Here is a 25,366-nt window from a genome sequence, read left to right as displayed (position 1 = left end):
TCTTTTTCGTTCCTTGTGTTTCTGTCTGGCTTATATTTACAGCCAGACGGGACAATGTCACAGGCATGAGAATTCATTACGCACAACCGACAAGAGCCCCTTAGACGTTCCCTGTCCCTAGAACCAATTCTTCTATCTGCTCTGGAGATCAGAGGCCTAAGTACTGGGCGCCTGTAGATCCTATCAGCAACAATGGCTCTCACTATCCTTGGAAGCTCAAAGCCCTGATGATCTACAGCGATCATCTTTCCTTCCTGCTGCCTGTGCGCAGGGAAGGCTGAGAGAAACTCACTGGTTCTTGACAGAGCACGTCCACAAAGAGCAAGGCTTTTTTTTCACCAGAACTCAGTTCCAGCACCTCTCAGGTGGGTGCCATTGCCTTTATAAGAAAACAAGGGAGATGTTCGTGCTGAGCTCCTGCACCTCTTTCTAGAAAAATTGCACTGATATACATTCATCTCTCTTTTGTGTTGCAGAAACAAAGCTGATTTCTCCCTGCCTCCTTCTGCTTCCCTTTCTGCTTCTCAACAATCATCTTTAGTATGAAGAAGAGGTCTGAAATAACTCAGTACATTCCCAGAGACACCAACAGCTTATTACAGCGCAGTACAGAAAAACTACATTCTGCTTGGCTCTCCCTTCCAAATAAGAACTAATATGACTGCAGATGAAGCTGTCTCTGCAGTTATTGTAGGCTCTCTCAATTAGTATGGCTACTTCAATGAGAAAACAGAAGGATACACTTTGAGTTGTTGCTCACGAGAACTTGCACAGTGGTGAAGAGGGAGGTTTGAAGGGGGAGGGGTCCCAGAGACACAAAGTCCATTTGCTAACTTGAATCGCAATCTCCCAGGGTGCATTTTAAAGAGATCAATGCCAAATTAGGAGTCCAAGTATGGGTTAGCTTCATTCTTGTTCCCCCCTTTCTTTTCTTCCATTGATATTCCACCTTCCCTCCAATAAACAAAGCAGCATACCTGATACTTCCTCCCTCTTTTACTCTCACAGCAATCCTGTGAGGGAGGTTTGGCTGATAGACGGTTTGAGGCCACCCCAGTGAGCCTCATGGCTGAGTGAAGATTTGAACCCGAGTCTTCCCACTTCTAGTCAGGCACATGGTAACTATACCATACTGGTTCAGTTAAGGCTGGATTTCTATGTGAGCATCCTGGCATCCTGAATAAGGCCACCATCTTATAATAAACTTCGGCCTTTAAGTCTTACCAGCCATTGTAGGCAGCCATCTTTGAAAATACCAACCAACCAAGAATGCCCCCATGATATAGAACAAGGCAGCGTCATTCCCATGGGGCCATTCTCAATTACAGACACTGCAGGGCTGCCTTTTTGTTGCAGTTCAGCCACCACCTGAACCTCTGGCAAATCCCGTTTTCATCAGTTAAAAGAAAGGCTCGCCACCTCTAAAAGTGACAGGTATCTATAGAAGCTATTCCCTCCCTCTCCAAGAAAGGTCAGAGCTGAATACTTCAGCCCAGAATAACACTCACATTAAGGAGTTTATGCTCAGGGAGGGTTGAGATGCTTAAGATGAGTGGAGAAGTATTCTATTTTTAAAATGCTTCTAGCAGATTTTTAAACAGCTCTCCTTTTTCAGCCTTCTTGAAATCTTCCTCACATCAGAAGTAAACAGCTGACAAATATTGATTATATTCCTAATTCATCCTTGAAAATCTTCATATAAATATATATGCATCTGATTTAAAATTATGAAAAGTGATGCTTGAGAGCCATTCTTAGAGCTGGATGACTCTGGGAATGATGAAATCAATTAGCATATAAGTTACATTAATATATACATTGAAGAAGTGAATTATTCATATGGGGAGTTCGCAAAACTAGTATTTTCTCTGGGGATGTTTTCAGCATAAGAAATATGTTATAGCCCTTGATGTATTCAGAAATAGTATTACATTCTGACAGTTCCTCAGCTCTCTGGGGGCAACTAGAAAACAAAGACACTACTTAATTTAGTAGAGGCTTACCTATATTGCTTCCTTACGTCGTAGCCAACAGCATTTGTCTCCCAAATTTTTGTCGCCAGAGCCCGTACAGTATTGAGGAACAGAATAAAGTTTAGCTGTAAACAGTTTACAGGTGTGTGTTATTATTCCCACTATCCCTTTAGAGATATCAACTGCTTGCCTCTATAACAGCAGGGGCAGACTTTGGTCTTTCAAGTTTCAGCGGTGCCCTGTGCAAGGTCAAAATTTGCCCCCCCCCCATGCCTTCTATTTTACACCTGCACTAAGTCATAGTTGTGGTGCCCTGCAGCGCACCTCCCTCCAACAGCTTGGCGCCCAGTGTGAGGAACTGACTGTGCTGCCCTAAATCTGCCTCTGATAACTGGAAGGTTTTGAGGGCATCTGGAATTTAGGACCAGGACGTGATTCTCCATTCGTTTCCATTTCTGTTGAGATGATTACATCATTAAGCCAATCCAGGCTGACAAGCCCAGGCTCCAAACTGCCCAAGTCCCCAACATTACTGCACTTAACCTTCCCCAGTTTCTTCGCAGTCCACCCCACTTCCCTTGACTTGGCATCATGCCCATGGGCTAATGTGTGAACTGGAAAACTGGAATGAGCAGCACAGAAACTCAATAAAGCACTGAGTGAGAATACGCCTCTCCAACAGTTAGGGACGCTCCCTGGGTGGCATCCATTAATAATCCAGGATCATAGCTGTCAACTTACAGATTTGAAAATAAGGGACCAGCAGCCTCGAAAATAAGGGATCAGCAGCCAAAATAAGGGATTTTAGTCAAACAGCTCCTTTCCTTTCCCCCATAACAGTCAATCAAAGGAGCCTCCAAAACAAATCCAAAAGCCCCCCCTCCCACGAGATCACCGTCCGCCATTGTACTCAACCAGCTCCTTTTCTTTTCCTCCACCATGTGCCCCCGCTCCAGACAGACCTTTTCCCCGGCAAGGGTGAGTGGGCCGTCGATGACGTATCCATCCGATTCTGAGCACAGGTACGTTCAACTTCTGAGCCCCTCCGAGCCAAAGGCAGAAAGCCCAACCAGCAGCCAAATGAAGCCTCAAGCGGTGGTTTCCACAGCACAGCAACCCGGCAAAGGGGATGCAGCAAGGAAAACCACCGTCACCTCTCCGCTGGGAAGCGTTGAGCAAAGGCAAGTCCCCACGCAATGTGGCCATTTGATCGGCACAAGGCATGCTGGGATAAGGCATGCTGGGATAAGGGACTGTCCCGCCAAATAAGGGATGGTTGACAGCTATGTCTAGGATGCAAGTCCAGATTGTAGCCTAAAAGCAAATGGCAGGTCAGGGCCAACATAATCCAAGCTACAAATATCCTGCAATCAGATAGTAATAGACCTGCAGCTCAGTCCTGCCAAAACAGACCACAGAGTGCCTCAAGCAAGCGGCCATTCAGGCTGGCCCAGCCTGTTTCCATTGCCCTTGTTAGTATTGCTATTGACCATAGCAGGGCAGAGATCAGCAGATGAAGCTTTTGCTGGCCATGGCGGTGTAGTGAACCAGGAGAAATCTCTTCCTGTTTTCCCCACCGCCACCCGTGTAACTTCTAGAGCAATGACTTAAATAAACCTTTCTCAAGTTCCCTTTAGGAAACAACACCAAAAAGGAAGAAAAGTAAGGATTTCAATGAGTCTTCCCTCATCAGGACCCTGGGATGGTGGGATGTCATCCCCCCCCCACTGAACCCTCTTAGTCAGTAAATATCATAGGAAGATGCAGAAATTGCTTGGCTCCCTATCTCTTCTTTGTACTGGTTGTTTACATCACTCCTGAACTACTTCCATCAATTACGGATAGACAGAGGCTATTTTCAATGTTCACTAAAAATAAATACATATGGATAATCCTACCGCAATCGCTACTAAAACTGGAGCTTGGTAAATCCATTTTATGTCTCCAGCACTGAGTTCCCAGCACCTGCGAAATCAAGAACATTTCTACATCAATCAACAGAGCAAGAATAAGTGGTCAAACAGTATATTCTTTCCATAGTTGTGTAAGGCTCTATTAATTATGGAGGATGCACAGAATAAGCATTTCAGGCTTTTTTAAAAAATTGGCTTTAAGGTTTTAAGGTTCTTCACTGTTAAGAAACAAATGCAGATTTTGGGGAGAAGTAACAAATGAGTATCACGCAGGGTGGAAATTGCTACTCTTATTACAATTCAAGGCAACCCATTCAAGAGCTAAAGATTATGAAGATGAGGCCCAGTTCTTGGAAACAGCAAAATGATGGTGTAAATGGCCCCCCACTCTGACTATGCTACTTCAGGATAGAAGGGGGGGGGGACATAAATGAACCACTTGAATTATAAAGCAATAAAGCCCAGGAACATGCTGCTCACACCACCTTTTTCGTGAGAACTAGGCTTAATCATAGTCTTCTGAGCCTAAATACCACATTCAATTTATTGTGTTGGGTTTTTTGTTTTATTTTTATATTTCAAACATTTATGTCCTGCCTTTCAATGACTGGTCAGCATTCCCAGGACAGCTCATTAGATAGTTTGTTTCTTTGTTTTGTAATACATAAAAGAGACAAACAAAACAGCAGCTTAAAATAATTTCAAAGGTTGGCAGAATAATTTCAAAGGTTGTCAGTGTTTACAAGCCTTTAAAATGAGGTATTTGCCTTGTCCTGAAGTTATAGCAAAGAAGGCAGCAGGCCTAGAAGCAAGGTTCAGGAGTTTGGCAACCAAGAAGCAGATACAAATATCACAAGCTTGTAGAGCAAAACCCAAGGTGGAAAAGATTTCCGGGCTGGTCCTTCCTTCACAAAGATGTCCCCAAATAAACTGAGGCCTGCTCCCTGCAAGGGATCTCGTCCAAAAGCAAGCTTTTACTTCCAATTTAATTTTTCCTGGGATCATGTCTTCAAAGCAGTACCCTAGCAAAAAGAAACACCCCCATTTCTCAGCTACGAGACTGCTTTGAAGATCTGCCCCTAGGACAGAAATGGGGAGCCTGAAACCCTAGATGTTATCAGACTACAATTCCCACAATCCCTGGCCACTGGACATGCTGTTTGGGGAAGATGGGAGGTGGAGTCCAATATCTGAATGGCTACTGTTATGTACTGAAGTTCTCATCCTGGGCCAGCAGGGGGATACTGTAGATAGTTATGCAAATGAAGGATCGAAGAGTTTTCAGTCAGGTCCACATATGCAAATAAGGGATTGAAAGTGACGTTCAGTGATTGGATAGTTACAGAAAATGGTTACTGTTGCGTTCTAGTGGAGCTCTATATAAGCAGGCTGGCTGAACCCTTCAGTTCAGTTCTGTTCTGGCCTGTGAATAAACAAGAGCTGTTCGAAGAATTGCTGTGTCGTCTGATATGTTCACCCACAACTTAACAGCTACAGGCTCCCCATTCCAGATTTTCAGTATAGCACAGGAGCGCAGAACATACAATAGGGTCTCATATTGACAGGAAACGAATCCCTGACTCAAAAAGTCATTTCTGTTCAAATGTGAAAAATGCTAAAAGAAAGTTCTCTTTTAAAATCATTTGCTGCAAAACCCCTGGGTGACTTCCAGCCATTGTGGCAAATTTGACTGTCATATACAGAGGGGCAGCATCGGTTGGCTGGCCCAGGGATCCCACTGGATCACTTCCCCATTGAAATGCTGGCATTCTCCAAGTGCTTAGTGGAGCAGAGAAGAGGCATTTTTGCAGCTGAAAACAGAACTTTTGTTTTAACCCAATCCTGTAGCACCTGTAGCAAAAGGCTGAACAAATAGAACTGGGCTTTTTTTAGGGATGGTGTGGGTGTTTGAGAGTGCATGTGCTCAGAAAGGAGAGCCTCCTGCTTACTGAATCATTAAAATAGCCCAATCAAAGATGGGCAAGCCTCTTTGAGAACATTCTTACTCACACCCACCTCCAGTGTTTGCAAATGGAGATCACAAGGCTAGAAAGCGCTTACAGCTCCAGGCTGCAAATGGCAGCCAGCTCCACACATTAAGGTCCAATAATGGCATACTAGAACCAGCCCTGTAAAATCAAATACAGAGGCAAAAGACTGAAACCTGCTCTCTTGCCAAGCTCTGGCAATCGCCTTAGCAAATTAAAGTTTTCACCTGTGGTTGAAACTGCCCGAGGAAGGAGCAAATTTAATGATCTGGAGGTGGGTGTTCCAAAGGGTAGGTGCCACAGCAGAGAAGGCCCTGACGACCTTCTCTAAAGACTAACCACAAATAAATGGAGAAGAAGCTTTATGAGATATGGAAGATGTTGGCTGGTTAGGGCTTTAAAGCTAAGTGTGTGGAGTCCCGCAGGGCGCAATTCTCTCCCCGATGCTTTTTAACATCTTTATGCGCCCCCTTGCCCAGATTATCCGGAGCTTTGGGCTGGGCTGTCACCAATATGCTGATGACACTCAGCTCTATCTGCTGATGGATGGCCACACCAACTTGGCCCCGAACACACTGACCAGATGCTTGGAAGCTGTAGCTGGATGGTTTCGTTGGAGCTGATTGAAACTAAATCCTTCAAAGACAGAGGTCCTATGGCTAGGTCAGGATGGCATGGGGATGAGGGACCAACTCCCTTCTCTTGCGGGGGCCCAATTAGTGCTATTGCCTTCCGTTAAGAGTTTGGGTGTAATCCTTGACGCCTCCCTTTCCATGGAGGCGCAAGTTACAGCAACAGCCAAGGCGACATTTTTCCACCTTCGCCGCATCAAGCAGTTGGTCCCTTACCTTTCCCGCCCCGACCTGGCCACAGTGATCCATGCGACGGTCATCTCCAGGCTTGACTACTGTAATTCGCTCTACACGGGGCTGCCCTTGAAGCTGTCCCAGAAATTCCAGCGGGTACAGAATGCTGCAGCGAGGCTCCTCACGGGGTCTCTGCCATGGGAGCATATTCACCCAGTGCTTTTCAAGCTACACTGGCTCCCGGTGGAGTACAGGGTCATATTTAAGGTGCTGCTTTTGACCTTTAAAGCCCTTCACGGCCTAGGACCCTCGTACCTACGGGACCGCCTCTCCTGGTATGCCCCACGGAGAGCCTCAAGGTCCATAAATAACAACACCCTAGAGGTCCTGGGCCCTAAGGAAGTCAGCTTAGCCTCAACCAGAGCCAGGGCCTTTTCAACTCTGGCTCCCACCTGGTGGAACGCTCTGTCTCATGAGACCAGGGCTCTGCAGGATCTGATTTCTTTCCGCAGGGCCTGTAAGACAGAGTTGTTCCGCCTGGCCTTTGGCTTGGAGCCAGTTTGATTCCCTCCCTCCCTCTCTTTCTTTTTTCTTTTCCTTCTCCTCCTGCGATGAGGCTACATTTTAATATTTTAATGTTCCATTATTTTAATGTTGTATTTTATTTTTGTTTTTAAGTTGTAATCATTCATCTTGTTTTTATTATTGCTTGTAAGCCACTCTGAGCCCAGCCTTGGCTGGGGAGGGCAAAAAACATATTATTATTATTTATTATTATTATTTTATAATAACAAAAAAATATTATTATTATTACAGTGGTGCCCCGCAAGACGAATGCCTCGCAAGACGAAAAACCCGCTAGACGAAAGGGTTTTCCGTTTTTCGAGGCGCTTCGCAAGACGAATTTCCCTATGGGCTTGCTTCGCAAGACGAAAACGTCTTGCGAGTCTTGCGAGTTTTTTCCCTCCCCCCCCCCCTTTTCTAAGCCGCTAAGCCGCTTAGCCGCTAAGCCACTAATAGCCGCTAAGCCGCTAATAGCGCTAATCCGCTAAGCCGCTAATAGGGATGCTTCGCAAGACGAAAAAACCGCTAGAGGAAGAGACTCGCGGAACGGATTATTTTCGACTTGCGAGGCACCACTGTATTACTTTCTATGGGAAAGCACGCCTTGGTTTTGGAATGGACTTCCAGAACAGATTAAGTTTGAGAACCAAGGTACCACTGTAGTTTCTTTTACGTATACCAGCTGTGCCCTAGAAGAACAACTCATGTGTGATCGTGCCCTTCTCTTTCACAGAAGGAGAGAGAACAAATACAGCAGGCCTGCAACGCGCCTGCACTGAGTGTATTTTGTGCCCGCTGGCTTGTGGTAGCTGAAAATTTCAGAGCTATTTAAAAGCCTGAAACATTTCTTTTTAAGCAAACAGCATTTAGTTTAAACCTCAACAGGTGAAAGAGACTAAAGATTTATATGATCTGGAGAATCCATGGAAACCTCGCCAAAGAGCAGTTTTCCCGAGGGGGAAAGCAGCCAGGGAAGAGGAAGTTTGGATAAGCCCCCAGTCGAGGCAACTGAAGCCAAGAGCATTCAGAAAGCACCGCTGCTCAAAGATCTGTCTGAGGGGTTGGAAAGAAACCAGTCTGCAATAAGTGAAATATATCTCACTGCTCCAAATGAGATAAACATGTATAGATATTGTTGTGACCTTTAAATAGAGTGTTCCAGATGCAAAAGAGGAGGGCTTTTGCAACCTTAACAGAAGAGGGAATTTCAGCCTCTGTGTCTTGAAAGGCAAGCCAAGCCTGCCTGAAGTTCACTCTGACACAACCGTGAAAGGTGAAGGAGCCCCTTCCCCTTTCAATGTTCAGAACAGAACAGGGGAAGAACTAAATTTAAAAAACTGGGCTACAGTTTTCAAAAATCCAGATTGAATTTTTTTTTAGTAAAATTACTATAAATTTGTTTTATAGTGCCATTGTTCTCCGTAGCTACCTGCAGTTCAGTTTTTGAAGGGATCAGAATTAACAAAAAAGTTATAGCAATTACGTAGTTGTCAGCAGTTTGAAAGCACGTCAAAGTGCAAGTAGATAAATAGGTACCACTCCAGCGGGAAGGTAAATGGCGTTTCCGTGCGCTGCTCTGGTTCGCCAGAAGTGGCTTAGTCATGCTGGCCACATGACCCGGAAGCTGTCTGCCTGCTCCCTCAGCCAATAAAGCAAGATGAGTGCCGCAACCCCAGAGTTGTCCGCGACTGGACCTAATGGTCAGGGGTCCCTTTACCCTTTGCCAAATGATTCCAGGGTAGTTCACACTGATACATGAGCCAACATCAAATATGGACAGTTTACAATAGAACATATATGTAATAATAATAATTTTGACATTTATATGCCACTTATCTTGTCAGTGGGTTGCCCAAACCACTCTCGTAAACCGCTTCGATAGTTTTTTTCTCTCACACACACTCTTTTACAATCAAGCAGTGAATAAATTGAACGAAATAAATAACATTACAAAATACTTGCCTGTTTAAAACTTTTATAAATGGAGGCAATGTGGGAGGCCTGGTCTCAACAGGGACCTTGAGCACATTTTCCATTAACCATCTCAGACGGGTGCATTGCAGATATATTTTCTTCAAACCGCTACCTTCTGTTCTGTGTCAGTGTATACTCAAAATATATGCAGAACTTGAATGGCAGAGTGCCAGTCATCCATCGATTAAAAAAGAGGAAAGCTCAAGTAAACTCTCTTGACAGTGTTCCCTTACCTTGCATCTGCCACGGTTGCTCGGACCACTCCCCAGGCCACTACGAAAACAGCCGGAAACCCTACAAATATGAAAAATTCATTGCCAACTGTTAGAACAGATTTCCCTTGAGAAACAAAAGAATAATTTATAATGCCTTTCTGCTCACTCAGAGGATATTAACTGAAGCGTTTAGAAAGAGCAGGCACAAAAAACCCAGACAGTGCCCTTTTCCCATGAACAAAGCAGAATGTCTGAAAGGTCACTATCTACAGCAAACAAAAAAACCTTCAATTTGTGCTGATGACAAAATGCAGCTAGCCTGAAGCTCACCTGCTTCCCATCCCATCTCCTCTTCCACTAAGTTCACATTTCAATTAGCAGTAACCAGTTTATATCATCATGCAAACCCTAAACTATGGTCAGTTTTAACTAGGGTTTATTTAAAGAAGCCAGCTTCCTGACACCTGCTCTAGTGCAGATGAATGATTCGGATTAAAGTACACTACTTTATACTATCTGAATTAGATCTATAAAATCAGTTTTGGCCTTATACAACCCACTTAAGATATTTTGGGTATTCTGATCAATGCACTTTGGAGTAACAAAAAATTCTGGATTACGTGATGCTAAGAATTAATGAACTGTGAGAGGGCTATTGAGGTTTCATACAGAGGTTTTTTCTTGGGGGGGAGCCTATGTTTTATTTACAAAACATAAAAATACATGAAAAGTGTTATGTACTGAAGTTCTCACCCTGGGCCAGCAGGGGGATACTGTAGATAGTTATGCAAATGAAGGATCGAAAAGTGACGTTCAGTGATTGGATAGTTTTGTATCCAAATGAAGGATCGAAAAGTGATGTTCAGTGATTGGATAGTTTTAGAAAATGGCAACAGTTGCATTGTTCTGGAGCTCTATATAAGCAGGCTGACTGAGCTCCTCAGCCTAGTTCTGTTCTGGCATCTGAATAAAGAAGAGCTGTTTAAAGAATCGCTGTGTCGTCTGACATGTTCACCCACAACTTAACAAAAAGTGTTTCTATCAAACAGATTGTAAAAAAATATATAAAAATCCAAGAAATATGGCAATAAAACCCCATGCATATCAGATTCAAAAATGCTATAAAATTATTACTTTAAGAGTTATAATGCTATCAAAAAAGGAGAAGGCATGTGACCTAACATGATCATCTTCATCATCATCATGTTTATTGCAGTGCTTGAAGAACTCACCTTTTTAGGTAACTCTAAACTTAAGGGATATAACCATGTCCTACTTTGAAACAAACCCCCTTGTACTTCCCTTTCCACTTTTTGAGCACTTGGTTGAAAGAACCTGCAACGTGGTCCATTTCTGAATAATGCTGTTTTGCATGGCATCTCCTCTCTGAACAGAGAACATATGTGCCTGCGCATCATTATAGCTATTGTATATGACCACTCTGGCACTGAAGGAGGAAGAGGTTTTTCCCCAGTAATGAGCAATTGTCACCTTAGTGCCTACTAAATAAATTTATCGCTTCTTCCAAATCAGTGTCACTTAGCACTTGATGATTTAATAACACACCTACTGAATTCAGAGCAATTTCATAACCTGTAATTTGATGAATATACCACAGAACGGTTTTCCAATATTATTTTATCTTCAAACATTCCCAAAATAAATGTGAGTTTGTCCAAAGCTTATTTATTTTGGGACGCACACACCCCAGCAATTATTTTCTACATATTTTGGCTGTTGTTGGCATCTGTAAGATTGTTATTATATTAGGATTTTATTATTATATAATTCCATTACCTAATATTGAAACTCCCCCAACATAATAACCAGAACTCCTTCAAATTAAACTCTACCAATGAGATTTTGTGACCACATGAAATATACCTAAATGAGTTCTGGTGGAATTTATTTCAATAGGGCATATTTCCTAGTAAGGTATTTATAACCAGCCTAGAATAATATAATAACAGTGTTTATTTTAAAAGAAGATCTTCTGCTGACATTAAATTGACTTAAAAGAGAGCTTGAGAGTAAAAAAGCTACCATCTTTTAGCTCTTGAATCAGAACTTTGTGGCTTTAATAGCTCCTAGCTTGAGGGGGAAATGCGTTTAAAATTTGTCTTTAATGAAAATCTGCCTCCAGGCAAATTGAAATTAATCTATTGTTTCTGGTCGAACAGGAACTTGCAGGTTATGTTAGTGCTTCAGAATCTCTAAAAAAGTATCAAGCAGAGGCAATACTCAGAAGCAAGGAATGTGATGATCAAATAAACCTCTATCCTGCTAGATTCAAACACTATTTTGATTCAGTCTGATTCAGTGTAAGCCAGTTTCACATTATTATGTGTACCTCACCTCCCCAAACAGTGAAAGAACCAGGCGAATTTGGCATTTTGCTTTCAAAGGAATTAAAACTTACAGTTAGTCACGGTCCCTGCTTCACATCATTTTTTGAAACTCCTAGCCTTGCATCTTGACAAAATATAGCAGCATTAGTTCTGATGGGAGCTTGTTAACGTAAATCACTCGGGGTCTAAGTTGTGCACAGAAACTTCCCTCACATCCAGCCTGCACACAGCAGCACTAACACAGCAGAGACAGGGAGTGGGTTGCCTCCTGCCTGAAGTGTCTCATTAGCTAGACAGCTCTTCAAGCACAAGCGAGAACTGCGACATGCGCGGAGGCATGGATAGAAGAGCGAACAAGGCAGACGGAGGCCAAACAATCCTTTATGAGACACGGATGCTGCTAGCAAACTACAGACCAACAGACTCCTCGTTTTCACTTGATGGTGGTAAAGCTGTGTCTGGACTGAACCATTTCAGGCAGCACCCGAGGTCTCACATGACGGAATGGTCCTGAACTAAACGTAAGGAAGAAAAGGTCCAGGGTTCTCCTAGACATGGCAGGCTTCTCTAGGTGCTTTTCTGCGAGGCAGCATACCAACCTGTGAGCCTCTTGTCTTCAGTGGCAAGTCCACAAAAGGGATTTTACACCACAATGAGAGACCAGAGGGTTGTGGCAGCAGAGGTGGGCTTGAATCCTAAGACAGTTAACTCAAGGAAGTTCACGGAGGGAAGAGTTCTCTCCCCTGCAGACACTTGTGTTCCTAAAGCCTTTCTGCAAGGCTGTGGGCCGTCCTGGACAGGAGATGAGGAAGAGGGAGTTGCTGGACGATGGGTGATTTGTCACAAATCAGATTTGGATCCTGATATACGTCTGATGATTTTTTGGGTTGAATTTTTTTAAAAAAGATTTGGGCAGTGCCATTATAGCGAAAATGACAAATTATATACGACTCTGAGATGGCAAGGTGGTGCAAAAGATCAAAGATTTCTCACTAAAGTTTGTGTTACGTTGGAACAATAAATATTGTTAACGTTTTGCTCCAATTCACTGTTTTTTAAGGACAATGAGTATCTGATTAGAAGTTTTAGCATTTGGGAGACATTCTTTTGTGAAATATTCATGAAATAAATTTGTATCTAGGCTAAGGCTGCAATCCTAATTACATGGAAGTAAATCCTATTGCAGTGAGAGATTTTACCTTCTTGGGCTCCATGATCACTGCAGATGGTGACAGCAGTCACGAAATTAAAAGACGCCTGCTTCTTGGGAGAAAAGTAATGACAAACCTAGACAGCATCCTAAAAAGCAGAGACATCACTTTGCCAACAAAGGTCCATATAGTTAAAGCTATGGTTTTCCCAGTAGTGATGTATGGAAGTGAGAGCTGGACCATAAAGAAGGCTGATCACCAAAGAATTGATGCTTTTGAATTATGGTGCTGGAGGAGACTCTTGAGAGTCCCATGGACTGCAAGAAGATCAAACCTATCCATTCTGAAGGAAATCAGCCCTGAGTGCTCACTGGAAGGACAGATCCTGAAGCTAAGGCTCCAGTACTTTGGCCACCTCATGAGAAGAGAAGACTCCCTGGAAAAGACCCTGATGTTGGGAAAGATGGAGGGCACAAGGAGAAGGGGACGACAGAGGACGAGATGGTGGGGCAGTGTTCTCAAAGCTACCAGCATGAGTTTGCCCAAACTGCGGGAGGCAGTGGAAGACAGGAGTGCCTGGCCTGCTCTGGTCCATGGGGTCACGAAGAGTCAGACACGACTAAACGACTAAACAACAACAACAACAATCCTACTGAACTTCTGAGTAAGCATGCATACAATTGCACTGCATGTTCGTTCCACTTAAGTCCTGTTGAAATCATCGTGACTTAAGTCATAGCACCATCAGTCCTGCACGTCTTGTAAATCTGCTCTGGAGGGTTGAGGGAACTCCCCCAGAACAAATTTAGGGCATGTGCAGGGAGAGGAGAGTGTTAGAATATTCCGTTCCACCTTAAGAGGAACAGGCATGACTGTTGTGTGTTACATGCCTGTTTACACTCCAGCACAGCACAGCTTGCTGGGAACTTCCGTTTGTGTGTATAGCTTTTGCTTTTGCCCTTTTGCTTGGACACGAAGGAGAGCAGACATGTTTTTCCTTTGTCCTGATGCTGAATAAAATGCCTGTAAATACACTTTACACAGCCTCTCTCTGCCCTTCCGTTGCGAAGAGTTCTTATCTCTGCTGGCTTGCGTGCCCAGCTTCTGATGGCTTGTGAAGCTCGGGTCGCAGTTACATGCTGATGCAAAGACTGGAGTTCGCCCGGCTGCCGGCCAGTGGGCTGGAGCCAGATGGGGGCCTGCCAATTGCCCCCGTTCCCTTGGACACATCCCAACAGAGAGGTGGGGAGTTCCAGTGCACAGCTAGAACTCCTTAGAATCATAGAATCGTAGAGATGGCTATCCTCGCACTAGCAAAACTGTTAAGCTGGGTATCACCCATACCAATTTTACTAGGACCTACGTGAAACTTATTTTGGCTGCAATCCTTGCACGCTTACCTGGGAACAAGTTCTGCAGAACACAGTGGGGCTTCTTCTTCAGTAAGCATCCTCAGCATTGCACTGTCAGTTTGGACCTAACTCACAAAACTGAAAAATACGTAAACCACCCCCTTCTCATTTTGTGGTTTGCAAAAAGAATTTAAAATAAAAAATAGAAAAGCATTGCCCAAGAGATAATGTTAGAATGGACAGAACTGCGGGAGGCAGTGGAAGACAGGAGTGCCTGGCATGCTCTGGTCCATGGGGTCACGAAGAGTCAGACATGACTAAACGACTTAACAACAACAACAACAACCATCTAGCTTTAAATGGAAAGACAATGCTTCAATGAGAGACAAATGTACCTTACCCCAGCCTGTTAAGATGAAGCCCCATAGGTACTGGGTATCCGAAAAGAAAGCCACAAATATTAAGCTGTGCAGATAGAGGCCTTCAACCAAGATCCAGTAGTAGTTGGTCGTCAAGAAGTAAATAAACATCACCACAGTAATCTTGCACCAGACCTGTCAATCAATTCAAAATAAAGCAGCACAGTTGTGGTGGTCAGGGAAGCAGTTAAATGTAATAGTATACTTGCATATTTATCGTTGTCTTCCAGTTTCAGTGGCCTTATTAATTTGGCATCAAGGCCAAGGCTATGACTCATGTTAACTAACGTTGTTCAGTAAGTTTTACTGTCCTTTGTCATCCTCACACAAAGAATTGTTTCAATTCTGTATTAAATTGTGAGTCATGTGTAATGGTTGTGAAAATAACGGGAGTCTGTTATGTGCTTTAAAAACCCACACAATTATTGCCAGCTACTTAAAAACAGCCTCTTCCACCAGATTGACACTTTTGCAGCCGTTGTGCTGCCCACCAGCACCACGATCGGTGTTTGTGCAGTGACACAAAAGCTGTGAATTGAAGCCTCACATACCCAGACAGACCCATCAGGAAGCTGCAGCTCGTTAAGGGCTTCTGTTCATGCCGTATGTGTCTTTATACACACAGCATATTGGTGGTGGTGAGCAGAAAGGGCTGGGCCAATAGTCAGGCTGCTTCCTAGACACTCCCTGTGGACATTTGCTCATGTGGAAGACCTTTGAGGGACCACCCTGAATGCTCTCAATGGATCAGAACTTCTCTCTCTATTCTATCACCAATACTGCTGCTCACTCCGGTATTCAAGGAAAGAGCCATAGCTCAGAGGTAAAGCATCCACTTTAGATGCAGAAGATCTCAGATCCAATCTCCGGCATTAGGGATGGGAGAGACCCTCACCTGGAGTCCTGGAGAACCACTGCCAGCCATTGCAGACAAACATGGCACTAGGTGGGCCACTTGTCCAACTTCCTAGTTCCTAGTCTGCAATTCTGTGCTCCAATCAGCTAAAGTAGACCCCTCACAGTCTAGTATCAGAATCAGCCTTTCTTGTCTCCTAGTGCCAACATAAAATAAATGATTTACCTAGCAGGGAGATACCGCAGTCACAAAGATGGCTTTCCCAGGGTGAGGCTCATCCATTGCACTACAGGTGTGCTGATCTCTGCAATTTACTCAAATGCGGTAAACTCAGCTCCATAATTTGTGGTAGGCCTTTAAAACTGGGTGGTGGTTTTTGTTTGTTATTATGGTACGTGTTTTTGTGTTTTTATACAGTGGTACCTCGGGTTAAGTACTTAATTCGTTCAGGATGTCAGTTCTTAGCCTGAAACTGTTCTTAATCTGCAGCACCACTTTAGCTAATGGGGCCTCCCTCTGCCACCGTGCCACCGCCGCACGATTTATGTTCTCATCCTGAAGCAAAGTTCTTTTTTTTTTTTAAGCATATATTAATTTTCCAATAAAAACATCCGATTAACATATCAAATCAAATCCAATAAAAATAAAAAAATAAAATAAAAAAGGTCCAATTGTCTTCCAAATCGTAATAATTTTGTTTTGACTTCCCACGGTCTGGATTCCCACGGTCTGAAGCAAAGTTCTTAACCTGAGGTAATATTTCTGGGTTAGCGGAGTCTGTAACCTGAAGTGTCTGTAACCCGAGGTACCACTGTATTGTAAAACACAATATACACAGTGTTGCCCTGTGATCTTTGGGTGAAATTTAATTAAGGATAATAATAGTGGTAGTAGTAGGAAGTGGTATTGACTGGTCACACTGAAAACTATACAATTATCCCAAAGATATTTTTTCACAGTTCTGCTGAAGCTGGGAAGCAACACTGCAAATAAATTGGCTCAAATGACAGTATTCTTTACTGAACTGTATTCTTTTCAGTATTATTTACTGAATTTCTATCCCAGGATCTCAAAGGAACCTAGGATCCAAGTGTGGAATGTATTTATATATATTTACTTTTTCAGCATGTACTGGCTGACTCCTGTGGAGAAGGGGTGACTTGGGCCCATTCTGAACCAGCTGAAATGCAACTTTTTCAGGAGTCCAGCACTGAGGTTTGAGCAACTAGGAAGGCTCAGGGACCATCACTGAAATCAGTAGATTTGGATGCCCGGGAAATATTAATGGCTTCCTGCTACCAGCCATAAGGGGCGAGACTCAACGAAGGTGTTGCATGCATATGATGAGTTTCACTCATGTAACAGAATGAGGTCCCCCTGGGTGCCCTAAATCTGCTTTGGAGAGTTGGGGGAATCCCCAGAACAGGTTTAGAGGGTCCACAGGGGAAGGAGAGGGGAAAGGTCCCACTGGGCATGCTCCACTAAGCACTACACTGAATTTCACTCACAGTCCCTGCCTGCTGGGTCACTTTGGCGTCAGTGTTCTCAGATGCGGATTGGGCGCGAGAGAATATTGAACAGTGATTCTGTTAGGTAATGATGAATGAACTTTAGCAAGAGGAGGGGAGAAGTACTTACGTACTGGGACTTGTCCAGGGCTGGAGCCGCTATGATATTTTGCAGGTCACCCACGAGCAGCGAGTCAAGCTCTTTGACTCCGATATGAGCATGAACTACTCTGTCTTTTATAAATATGCTGGTACCTCTGAGCATGAAAGAGACAAACAGATGCAGGTGTATATAATTCCGGGTGCAGTGAAGTCTCCTGTGTGCAAGGGGGGAAAACCTAATTAAAGGGAGCATAAGAACTCAAGAAGAGCCCTGCTGGATCAGACCCAGTCCTGCACTCTTGAAAAGCTCTTGAATTTACCACGTCAGAAAAGGAAACCTCCTGTTGTTCCAAGAGCATCACTGGCGGCAGATATCAGGTGGGCATGTTGCCTGAACAGCAGGTTACAATGGTCTACCAATTGCGCAGGTAAGCATTCTAAAACGTGACAGCGATAGGATGGTTTCAGTTGTAATATAAGCGCAGGCCCTTAAGGAGGAGTCGCTGCATGTTAAACAAAGCTCCAATGTATTATGTTCCCTTCAAATGTCATAACAAAGAGAGAGGCAAACTAAACATTGCATGCAAATGAGTGAAAAGGGGTTCAAACAGTTAAAAAAAATGAGAAAGAACTTGGGAGGCTAACATTTTCAGCAGAGAAGTAGCTGTGTGTGGGAACTACTTAATCCTTTCCCCACCAGTTGTTTTTCTGCTCAAAATTAAGTCCTCCAGCATCTTTCCCCCACTGGGATTCTAGATGTGTATCTGCCATCATAAATATAGATGCAGCCAGCAGGGAAAAAAATTAATCATTTTTCTCCATGCCCTTTCTTGGCTCAAATCTCAACCTGCTGGGGCAGCTTTTTAATGTAATACATATATAAAGTCCTGGGCTTTGTTACTCACAATTGTGTACAATGTTCAGTTTCCCCAGTGATATTGACTGGATTCAGGTGTTCAGCCCATGACAGCCACTCCATTTTATACTGCAATTAAATTTATCCACTTGCCATTGTGAGGGAAAGAATGTGAGTGGCAAGGGAGGGGTAGTCATCGTAGAAATTGCAGACATTATGTCATCTTAGGACTGGCTAAAAGGTTTAAGAGAGGATGGACAGATTCTAGAGGTGTGATATACTCGCCTGAAATAGCCCATGATGAAGATCGCCACAGCCAGAGAGCAGAAGGAGATGGAGTACCCAACGGTGTACATGACATAGAGGCGTTCAAAGAATTCCCTCTGGAGGAAACAGAAGATGTTCCAGGATTTATTTTCTCCTTCAGCGCACAATTAAGAAGTTCTAAGATATGTCCTTTAAGAGAATCCAGTCTGGAGCTCAGCTGTTGTCATTTACAGAGCAACACAATCCTATTCTGCATGGAGGTAAAGCCAGGATTGTACCTGCAACCCCATTGTGTTACCCATTCTGGGAAGGTATACTCCAATCCGTACGGCTGTTGTATGATGCTAAACAATTTCTATGCATTGTTTTGGGGTGATCAACATTTCTTCTGAGTGCCCTTTCCCTCATGGTGGTGTTGGGGATTTGCATGTCCTGGAGAACGACTGAAAGGTGATGTTTCTCAAGTCATGGTAGTTTCTGGCACAGTTTACAATATTTAATTGTTATCAAGATGTATGCACCCTCTTCTTATAGTGCAATCTAATTGCAAGAATTAAGACTAAAATAGACTGAGCTCTTTCTACCCTCTAATTTATGGATTACAGGGACCCCTGACCGTTAGATCCAGTCACGGATGACTCTGGGGTTGCAGCGCTCATTTCGCTTTACTGGCCGAGGGAGCCGATGTTTGTCCGCAAACAGTTTTCCCGGGTCATGTGGCCAGCATGACTAAGCCACTTCTGGCGAACCAGAGCAGCGCACGGAAACGCCGTTTACCTTCCCGCTGGAGCGGTACCTATTTATCTACTTGCACTTTGATGTGCTTTCGAACTGCTAGGTTGGCAGAAGCTGGGACCGAGCAACAGGAGCTCACCCCGTCGCGGGGATTCGAACCGCCGACCTTCTGATTGGCAAGGTCTAGACTCTGTGGTTTAACCCACAGTGCCACCCACGTCCCTTAAAATTATGGATTAATTAGTAATAAAAGCCAGTTAGGTTCCCCAACACTCTCAGCACTATAACACCCTCAAGCACCCACAGCTTTTCAACTCTGCTCCTTTGCTGGTGAAAGAGCATGTACCTTTCCTGGGCTGTTTTCTGCTTGCAGGAAGTCAAAGCATTCTGAATAATTAGACCATGTCCGGTTCAAACTTTGCACAGAGACCCACGTTCCATTTGAGCTACAGTGTCGGAAAGCCATGCCTGCAAGAGAGAAGAGGCGCTCCCATGAGAAGGTTCTCTCCAGCTAGGTTTTGTGTAAGATAAAATCCAACGTGAAACGTGTTGCTGGTACCTTTGTGATTGAAGTCATATATATAAGGAGGGCACGGGACAGCTAATGTTTTCCCCACAGACCCCCTGGGCCAGCAGACCAGACCATCCCATTCTGGGAAGCAGTTGCCTTCTGTAGGGGGAAAGCAGAAATAAGCTGTAAATGAAGAACACGAGAAAAAGCAGGAAAGAGCACAGTGTGTGATTCTCTGTGGGGTTTTTTTAATGCTTTCAAAATTACTTCCCTCCAAATGAGGCAAGAACAGAGCATTTTCTGCCTAAACGGAAGCTAAAAATATTCTCCAATTTGTGTCAGAATCAATGTGAGCATTCAAGCAGCTCAGATTTACAAAGAAACAACTTTTCATATTGCATGCAGTTACAACAGCACATATCTTTGGGTCATCTTATTTTGTTCTATGACAATTTAACAACTGGTCCCTGGATCCTGCAATTATCATCTGAGGCAGCAACACAAGAATGGGCCTTTTCTGTGGTGGCTCCCCACTAGTCTCTCCAGGGAGGCTTGTCTGGCACCTTCATTGCATATTTTTCAGCACCAGGCGAAAGCACTTTGGCTAATTAAACAATCTATGGCCTTTTAAACTGGGGGAGTTGTTGTTGTGTGTTTCTATGTTATGTATTTTTGTGTTTTTATATTGTAAACCTCCTTGTGATCCTTGGATGAAGGATGGTAAAGAAATTCAAATAACTAACAAACAAACAAATCAGTCAGAGTGAACACAAATTCCAAGAATGGTCTCAAATGCTTCTAGGTTGATACTGCCCCCATAAAATTGCTATTTCCCCTGGAATTAAGTAAGTTGATATACATTTTCAGTGGACTGAACCAACACCGTTGCCTCAGGATAGTGAACAGAGACCTGGAACAGATTGACTGCCATTATGCATTTTGTTCAGCGAAGAGAAATATAAAACAGTTTCAAGATATAGATAAGAAAAAAATATATATTCTGCAGACTCTCTCTCTCTCTCTCTTCATGCTTCCCTCTGTTTCTTCTGCCAAACATTTTCCCCCAATTGATTCTCACTCTTTCCATTCCTTCCAATTGTTAAGCTGACGCTCCTTCCTTCTATTCCTCTAGTTTCTCCTCATCAAGTCTTTGCCCAGTTGTTAAACAATGCTGTTTGCTCTTCTGTCCCTGTCTCCCAGCCCACCTTTCTCTGAACACCTTCCTCCTCCTCCTCCTTCTGTTATCATTATTTCTTGCACTCTAATGGTAGTTGAAGCTATAATGGTATTTTCCCAACCAACTTTAAATCTGCTTTAGAGTTTCTTCCTTTTAGGGAGGGGAAAAGCTCTTAAAGCTTGTTTTGGCTAACTATCGTCTTCCATTTCCTTTATTTTAATTTGAAAATGTAGTTTTATCTTGGTGTTTGGAATTTATTATTATTTCACGGTGCAGTGTGTGTCTACACAGAACTACACTCTGATTGGGGTTCACTCCCAGTTTGCATAGGAATGTAGTCTTACTCTCAGGTCCTATTTATGTATGCGATGACAGCGGCAAGAATGTTATATGCCCAGGGATGGAAGGAGAAAGAACCACATCGAAAGAAGAATGGATATTGAAACTGATGAACTATGCCGAAATGGCGAAATTGACTGGGAAGATTAGACACCATAAATTTAGAAATGAATGGATTAACTTTAGAGAATATATGAAGGAGCATTGTAAACATTTAAAAACGTTTGCAGGATTGGATTAGCACTTGTAATGTAATCTGATAAAGGGTATTGAAAAAGGAGATTTAATAGATTGGATAAAAGTATTTAGTCACAGAAAAGAGAAGAGACAGTTATTGAAAACCGGGGAGAGGAGTGGGGGGAAGTCCGGGGGTCGGAAGAAACCCTATAAAGATATTGAATTTGTTATGGATTAATGCAAATACAGTGGTACCTCGGGTTGCAGATGCTTCAGGTTACAGACTCCGCTAACCCAGAAATAGTGCTTCAGGTTAAGAACTTTGCTTCAGGATAAGAACAGAAATCGGGTTCTAGCGGTGCGGCGGCAGCAGGAGGCCCCATTAGCTAAAGTGGTGCTTCAGGTTAAGAACAGTTTCAGGTTAAGAACGGACCTCCGGAACGAATTAAGTACTTAACCCGAGGTACCACTGTAATACTGTATGCTAAAATTTTCTAAAATAATATAAAAATAAAATAAAAAGGAATGTCGTCTTACTCTCTTTTGATCTTCATTGGACTGAAGGTGATTTGGGGGGAAGCACCCCAAACTGCAGTTTTTGTCAAGAAACGATAGGCATGTTGTGGCTAACATGGTGTGTATGAGGCTTTGGAAACTAGCAGTGGGAGCACATTGAATGCAGAGTAAGCAAGAATGTGAACAAGACCTTAGAAATGCTGTCTGGAACGGGACGGGAAAAGAAAACAAGTTATTTAGAAACGCCACCTCCTTCTTCCTGTAGCAGAGACGTGATATTTAGTTCGCATTGAAGTTTGGCCTCCAGGAGACGATAAATCTGGTCCTCCATTGTAACGGTGTCATCGAAATCATCCTGTCAAACACAAACCCAGGCAGAAATAAGGTTGGTGAAGAAGGATCTTCTTTTAGGAGAGAAAAGAAGGTAAACAGCCAAAGCTTTCATATTTCATCGTGGCTGCACTTTCATTCTGAAGTATTTGACACATTTTAAAGTACAGTGGTGCCCCGCAAGACGAATGCCTCGCAAGACGGAAAACTCGCTAGACGAAAGAGTTTTCCGTTTTGGAGGTGCTTCGCAAAACGAATTTCCTATGGGCTTGCTTCGCAAGATGAAAATGTCTTGCGAGTTCCTGCGTTGTTTTTTTCCCTCCCCCCCCCTTTTTCTAAGCCGGTAAGCCGCTTATCCGATAAGCCGCTAAAAGCCGCTAAACCACTAATAGCGCTAATCCGCTAAGCCGTCAATGGGCTTGCTTCGCAAGACGAAAAAACCGCTAGACGAAGAGACTCGCGGAACGGATTCTTTTCGTCTTGCGAGGCACCACTGTAATAAATACCCAGAGCTTTGGCCATGGTTAAGACACCAGGACTTTACATAACCTGATCTGCCTTTGATTGTGTCACCTCAGGTTTCCTAGTAACAGTTCCCAAATTCATGAAGAGGCAGACATTTCAGCTTGTTCCAGCAGAGCCAGTTACTTAAGAATCTGCTTCATGTGCTTTCTGTTCTGCAACATCAAAGCAGTGCCAGATCTACACATTTTGCTACAGTGGGCAAAGGCCTGCAGTGACTACTCCCTCTCTTACACGTCTGTGTGCCCCTACACTGCCCCCCTAATCTGCCACTTGGGACACAGCGAGGCCGGGGGGGGGGGTGTCTTGTCATCTGGGCAGCCCAGGACCTCCATACACATTGCCCAGATTTGTGCCCTGGGGAGGTCACTTTGATTTGACTTCCCGCCACCCATGCCCGCTCACCGTGGACCTCAGCTGCTCTGCCGCCTTCGCCAGGGAGGGGGTGGGGATCCCCGTGAAAGCCAGCGCCTGCATGGGGGCACCTAGTTGTGCCCCTCAGAATTTGGTATCCAGGGCCATGACCCCCCCCAGCCCCCTGCTAAGCTACTGCTCAACAAATGTTACTATTGCTAAATGGGAAGAAGCAGAAGGATTCTTATTGGAAAAAAAGACTTATTGTTTTGGATAATGAACAGAGATGCCTGCCTGACCCTCCACTTACTGCAATAAATGAGGACAGCAAGGTGGATCTGAGCTTTCTGAAGCAGTGGGGAGAAGACCCTTCACTTTGAAGAAACCTGGTAGTGGTAGATTATTATTGCAGTTTATTTTGAGCTAATCCTAGTAGAAGAAGAAGAGTTTGGATTTGATATCCCGCTTTATCACTACCCGAAGGAGTATGGACAGCTTAGCCTTTGGAGACTTTCACAGGCAATATACCATTATCAATCTCATTATGGAAAGGGCAGCTTTCTTCTGACAGCAAGCAGAAAACACAACACCTTCCTCCCAAACTGCCCGTGAGATCATGTTTTCACATCATCCCCCCCGCCCCCCGGCTTTCTATTCTAGATTTAGGCTTCATCCTCATTGGGGATGGATGAGTCAGCCGACTGCCAGATTGTGATTATTCAAAGGTTTGGGCAACTGTTTCCCTTCCTGAATTTACAGGTCATGAATTTACAGGCCCACAAACTCTGCAGGGGCCCTCTTAATATAAACAATGCTTCTAAAATATTTGTTGGAGAAAGTCTCTTAATGGAGTCAGGCTTCCTGGTTTCTTAAGTCCCAGGGAAAACGAACTGCTTGACCTCCTGCTTGCCAGCCTGGAGCTGCTAGTTGGAAAGCACAATTAGCACTGCAGATCTGCCCAAGCCAACAGAGCTGTCCTCTGACTCCAACACTGGCAAAAATCAATACTGTATTAAGCAAAGGCTGCCAAGGCATATGTTAAATACTTGCAGACAGCAAGATAAGGCAGAGGAGGAAAAACGGCCCAGAACAGACTCATGTTCCTATGAAATTCTCTTGATTTATAGTACCTGTCACAAAGCAATTTAAATAATGCCAGAGAGATAGAGAGATATTTACATGCATAGGGGTTGTGAGTTCAGCCACAGTCACTGCAGGGCCTCTGCTAATAAAATATCAAGGGGTGGGGAGCTGACTGGAGTGTTTGGGTGTTGTTAGCTGCATACAAAAAATGTAGCCTTTGTCTAATGTGAATTACTGTATTTTTTGCTCTATAAGAATCACTTTTTCCCTCCTAAAAAGTAAGGGGGAATGTGTGTGCGTCTTATGGAGTGAATGCAGGCTGCGCAGCTATCCCAGAAGCCAGAACAGCAAGAGGGATTGCTGCTTTCACTGCGCAGCGATCCCTCTTGCTGTTCTGAATTCTGAGATTCAGAATATTTTTTTTCTTGTTTTCCTCCTCCAAAAACTGGGTGTGTCTTGTGGTCTGATGCGTCTTATAGAGCGAAAAATACAGTAATCTAAAATAACTACCTTGGTTTCACGCTCCATCACTAACCTAGATTAGAACTCTCCATTCCCCTCAAGCATCAACTCACTAATGGGGAAGAAGCACCCATTTACAGTGGTACCTCGGGTTAAATACGCTTCAGGTTACATACTCCACCAACCCAGAAATATTACCTTGGGTTAAGAACATTGCTTCAGGATGAGAACAGAAATCGCGCAGCAGCGGTGCAGCAGCAGCGGGAGGCCCCATTAGCTAAAGTGGTGCTTCAGGTTAAGAACAGTTTCAGGTTAAGAACAGACCTCCAGAACGGATGAAGTATGTAAACAGAGGTACCACTGTATCAGCTAAGTGATCCTGAGTAAGCACAATAAGAGTAAAACACCTTTTACTTCTGGAATGTGCAACCGGTGAGTTTTACTGCATTCATGCAACTTGGAAGAAGATAACCACCAGGAAGACTACAGAGTGGCCTCTCATGATGATAAATCAGTGGCACCTCCCAGCTTGTGTGATACAGTTATGCTAACTCAGCCACCCAGTTCCCTTAAAGAGAGGCACCCCCCCCTCACCTGGGCGACCAGGAGCCCCTCTTTGTCTAGACCCCTCATGTATCACTCTGGCCTGCTTCTAATGGGATCAGCATACTAGGAGGTGGAGAAGGGAGGACTGCAGTATGCTGGACCCCCCCCAATGGGGTTGAGCTAGATGACCCTCGTGGTCCCTTCCGACTCTACAATTCTGTGGTTCTACGAGGTGAGGAGGGGGCTCCATTTAGACTCCTTTCTTTAGGCATTTAGACTCTAGATATATACTGCTTCAAATGGATGTTTCTAAGGGCTCATC

The 25,366-nt window shown here is 43.9% G+C and overlaps 1 protein-coding gene across 1 annotated transcript in view; it reads right to left on the bottom strand.

Annotated features, from left to right (window-relative positions):
• PTH2R (parathyroid hormone 2 receptor) overlaps nt 1-25,366 on the bottom strand; it is a 34,757-nt gene that overhangs the window by 6,171 nt on the left and 3,220 nt on the right. The window contains exons 2-10 of the mRNA XM_081850390.1: nt 21,997-22,102; nt 19,587-19,697; nt 19,374-19,495; nt 18,311-18,408; nt 17,198-17,384; nt 14,685-14,838; nt 9,452-9,512; nt 3,872-3,938; nt 2,004-2,098 (exon numbers count right to left, since the gene is read on the bottom strand). Of these exons, the coding sequence (XP_081706516.1) occupies nt 2,004-2,098; nt 3,872-3,938; nt 9,452-9,512; nt 14,685-14,838; nt 17,198-17,384; nt 18,311-18,408; nt 19,374-19,495; nt 19,587-19,697; nt 21,997-22,102 (1,001 nt within the window). The remainder of the gene's footprint in view (nt 1-2,003; nt 2,099-3,871; nt 3,939-9,451; nt 9,513-14,684; nt 14,839-17,197; nt 17,385-18,310; nt 18,409-19,373; nt 19,496-19,586; nt 19,698-21,996; nt 22,103-25,366) is intronic.

The sequence above is a fragment of the Podarcis erhardii genome (genome assembly GCF_964252035.2).
Source record: "Podarcis erhardii genome assembly, chromosome: 1".
Lineage (NCBI taxonomy): Eukaryota > Metazoa > Chordata > Lepidosauria > Squamata > Lacertidae > Podarcis > Podarcis erhardii.
Note: the sequence above shows the minus strand (reverse complement) of the source record. Positions and strands in the feature narration are given on the sequence as shown.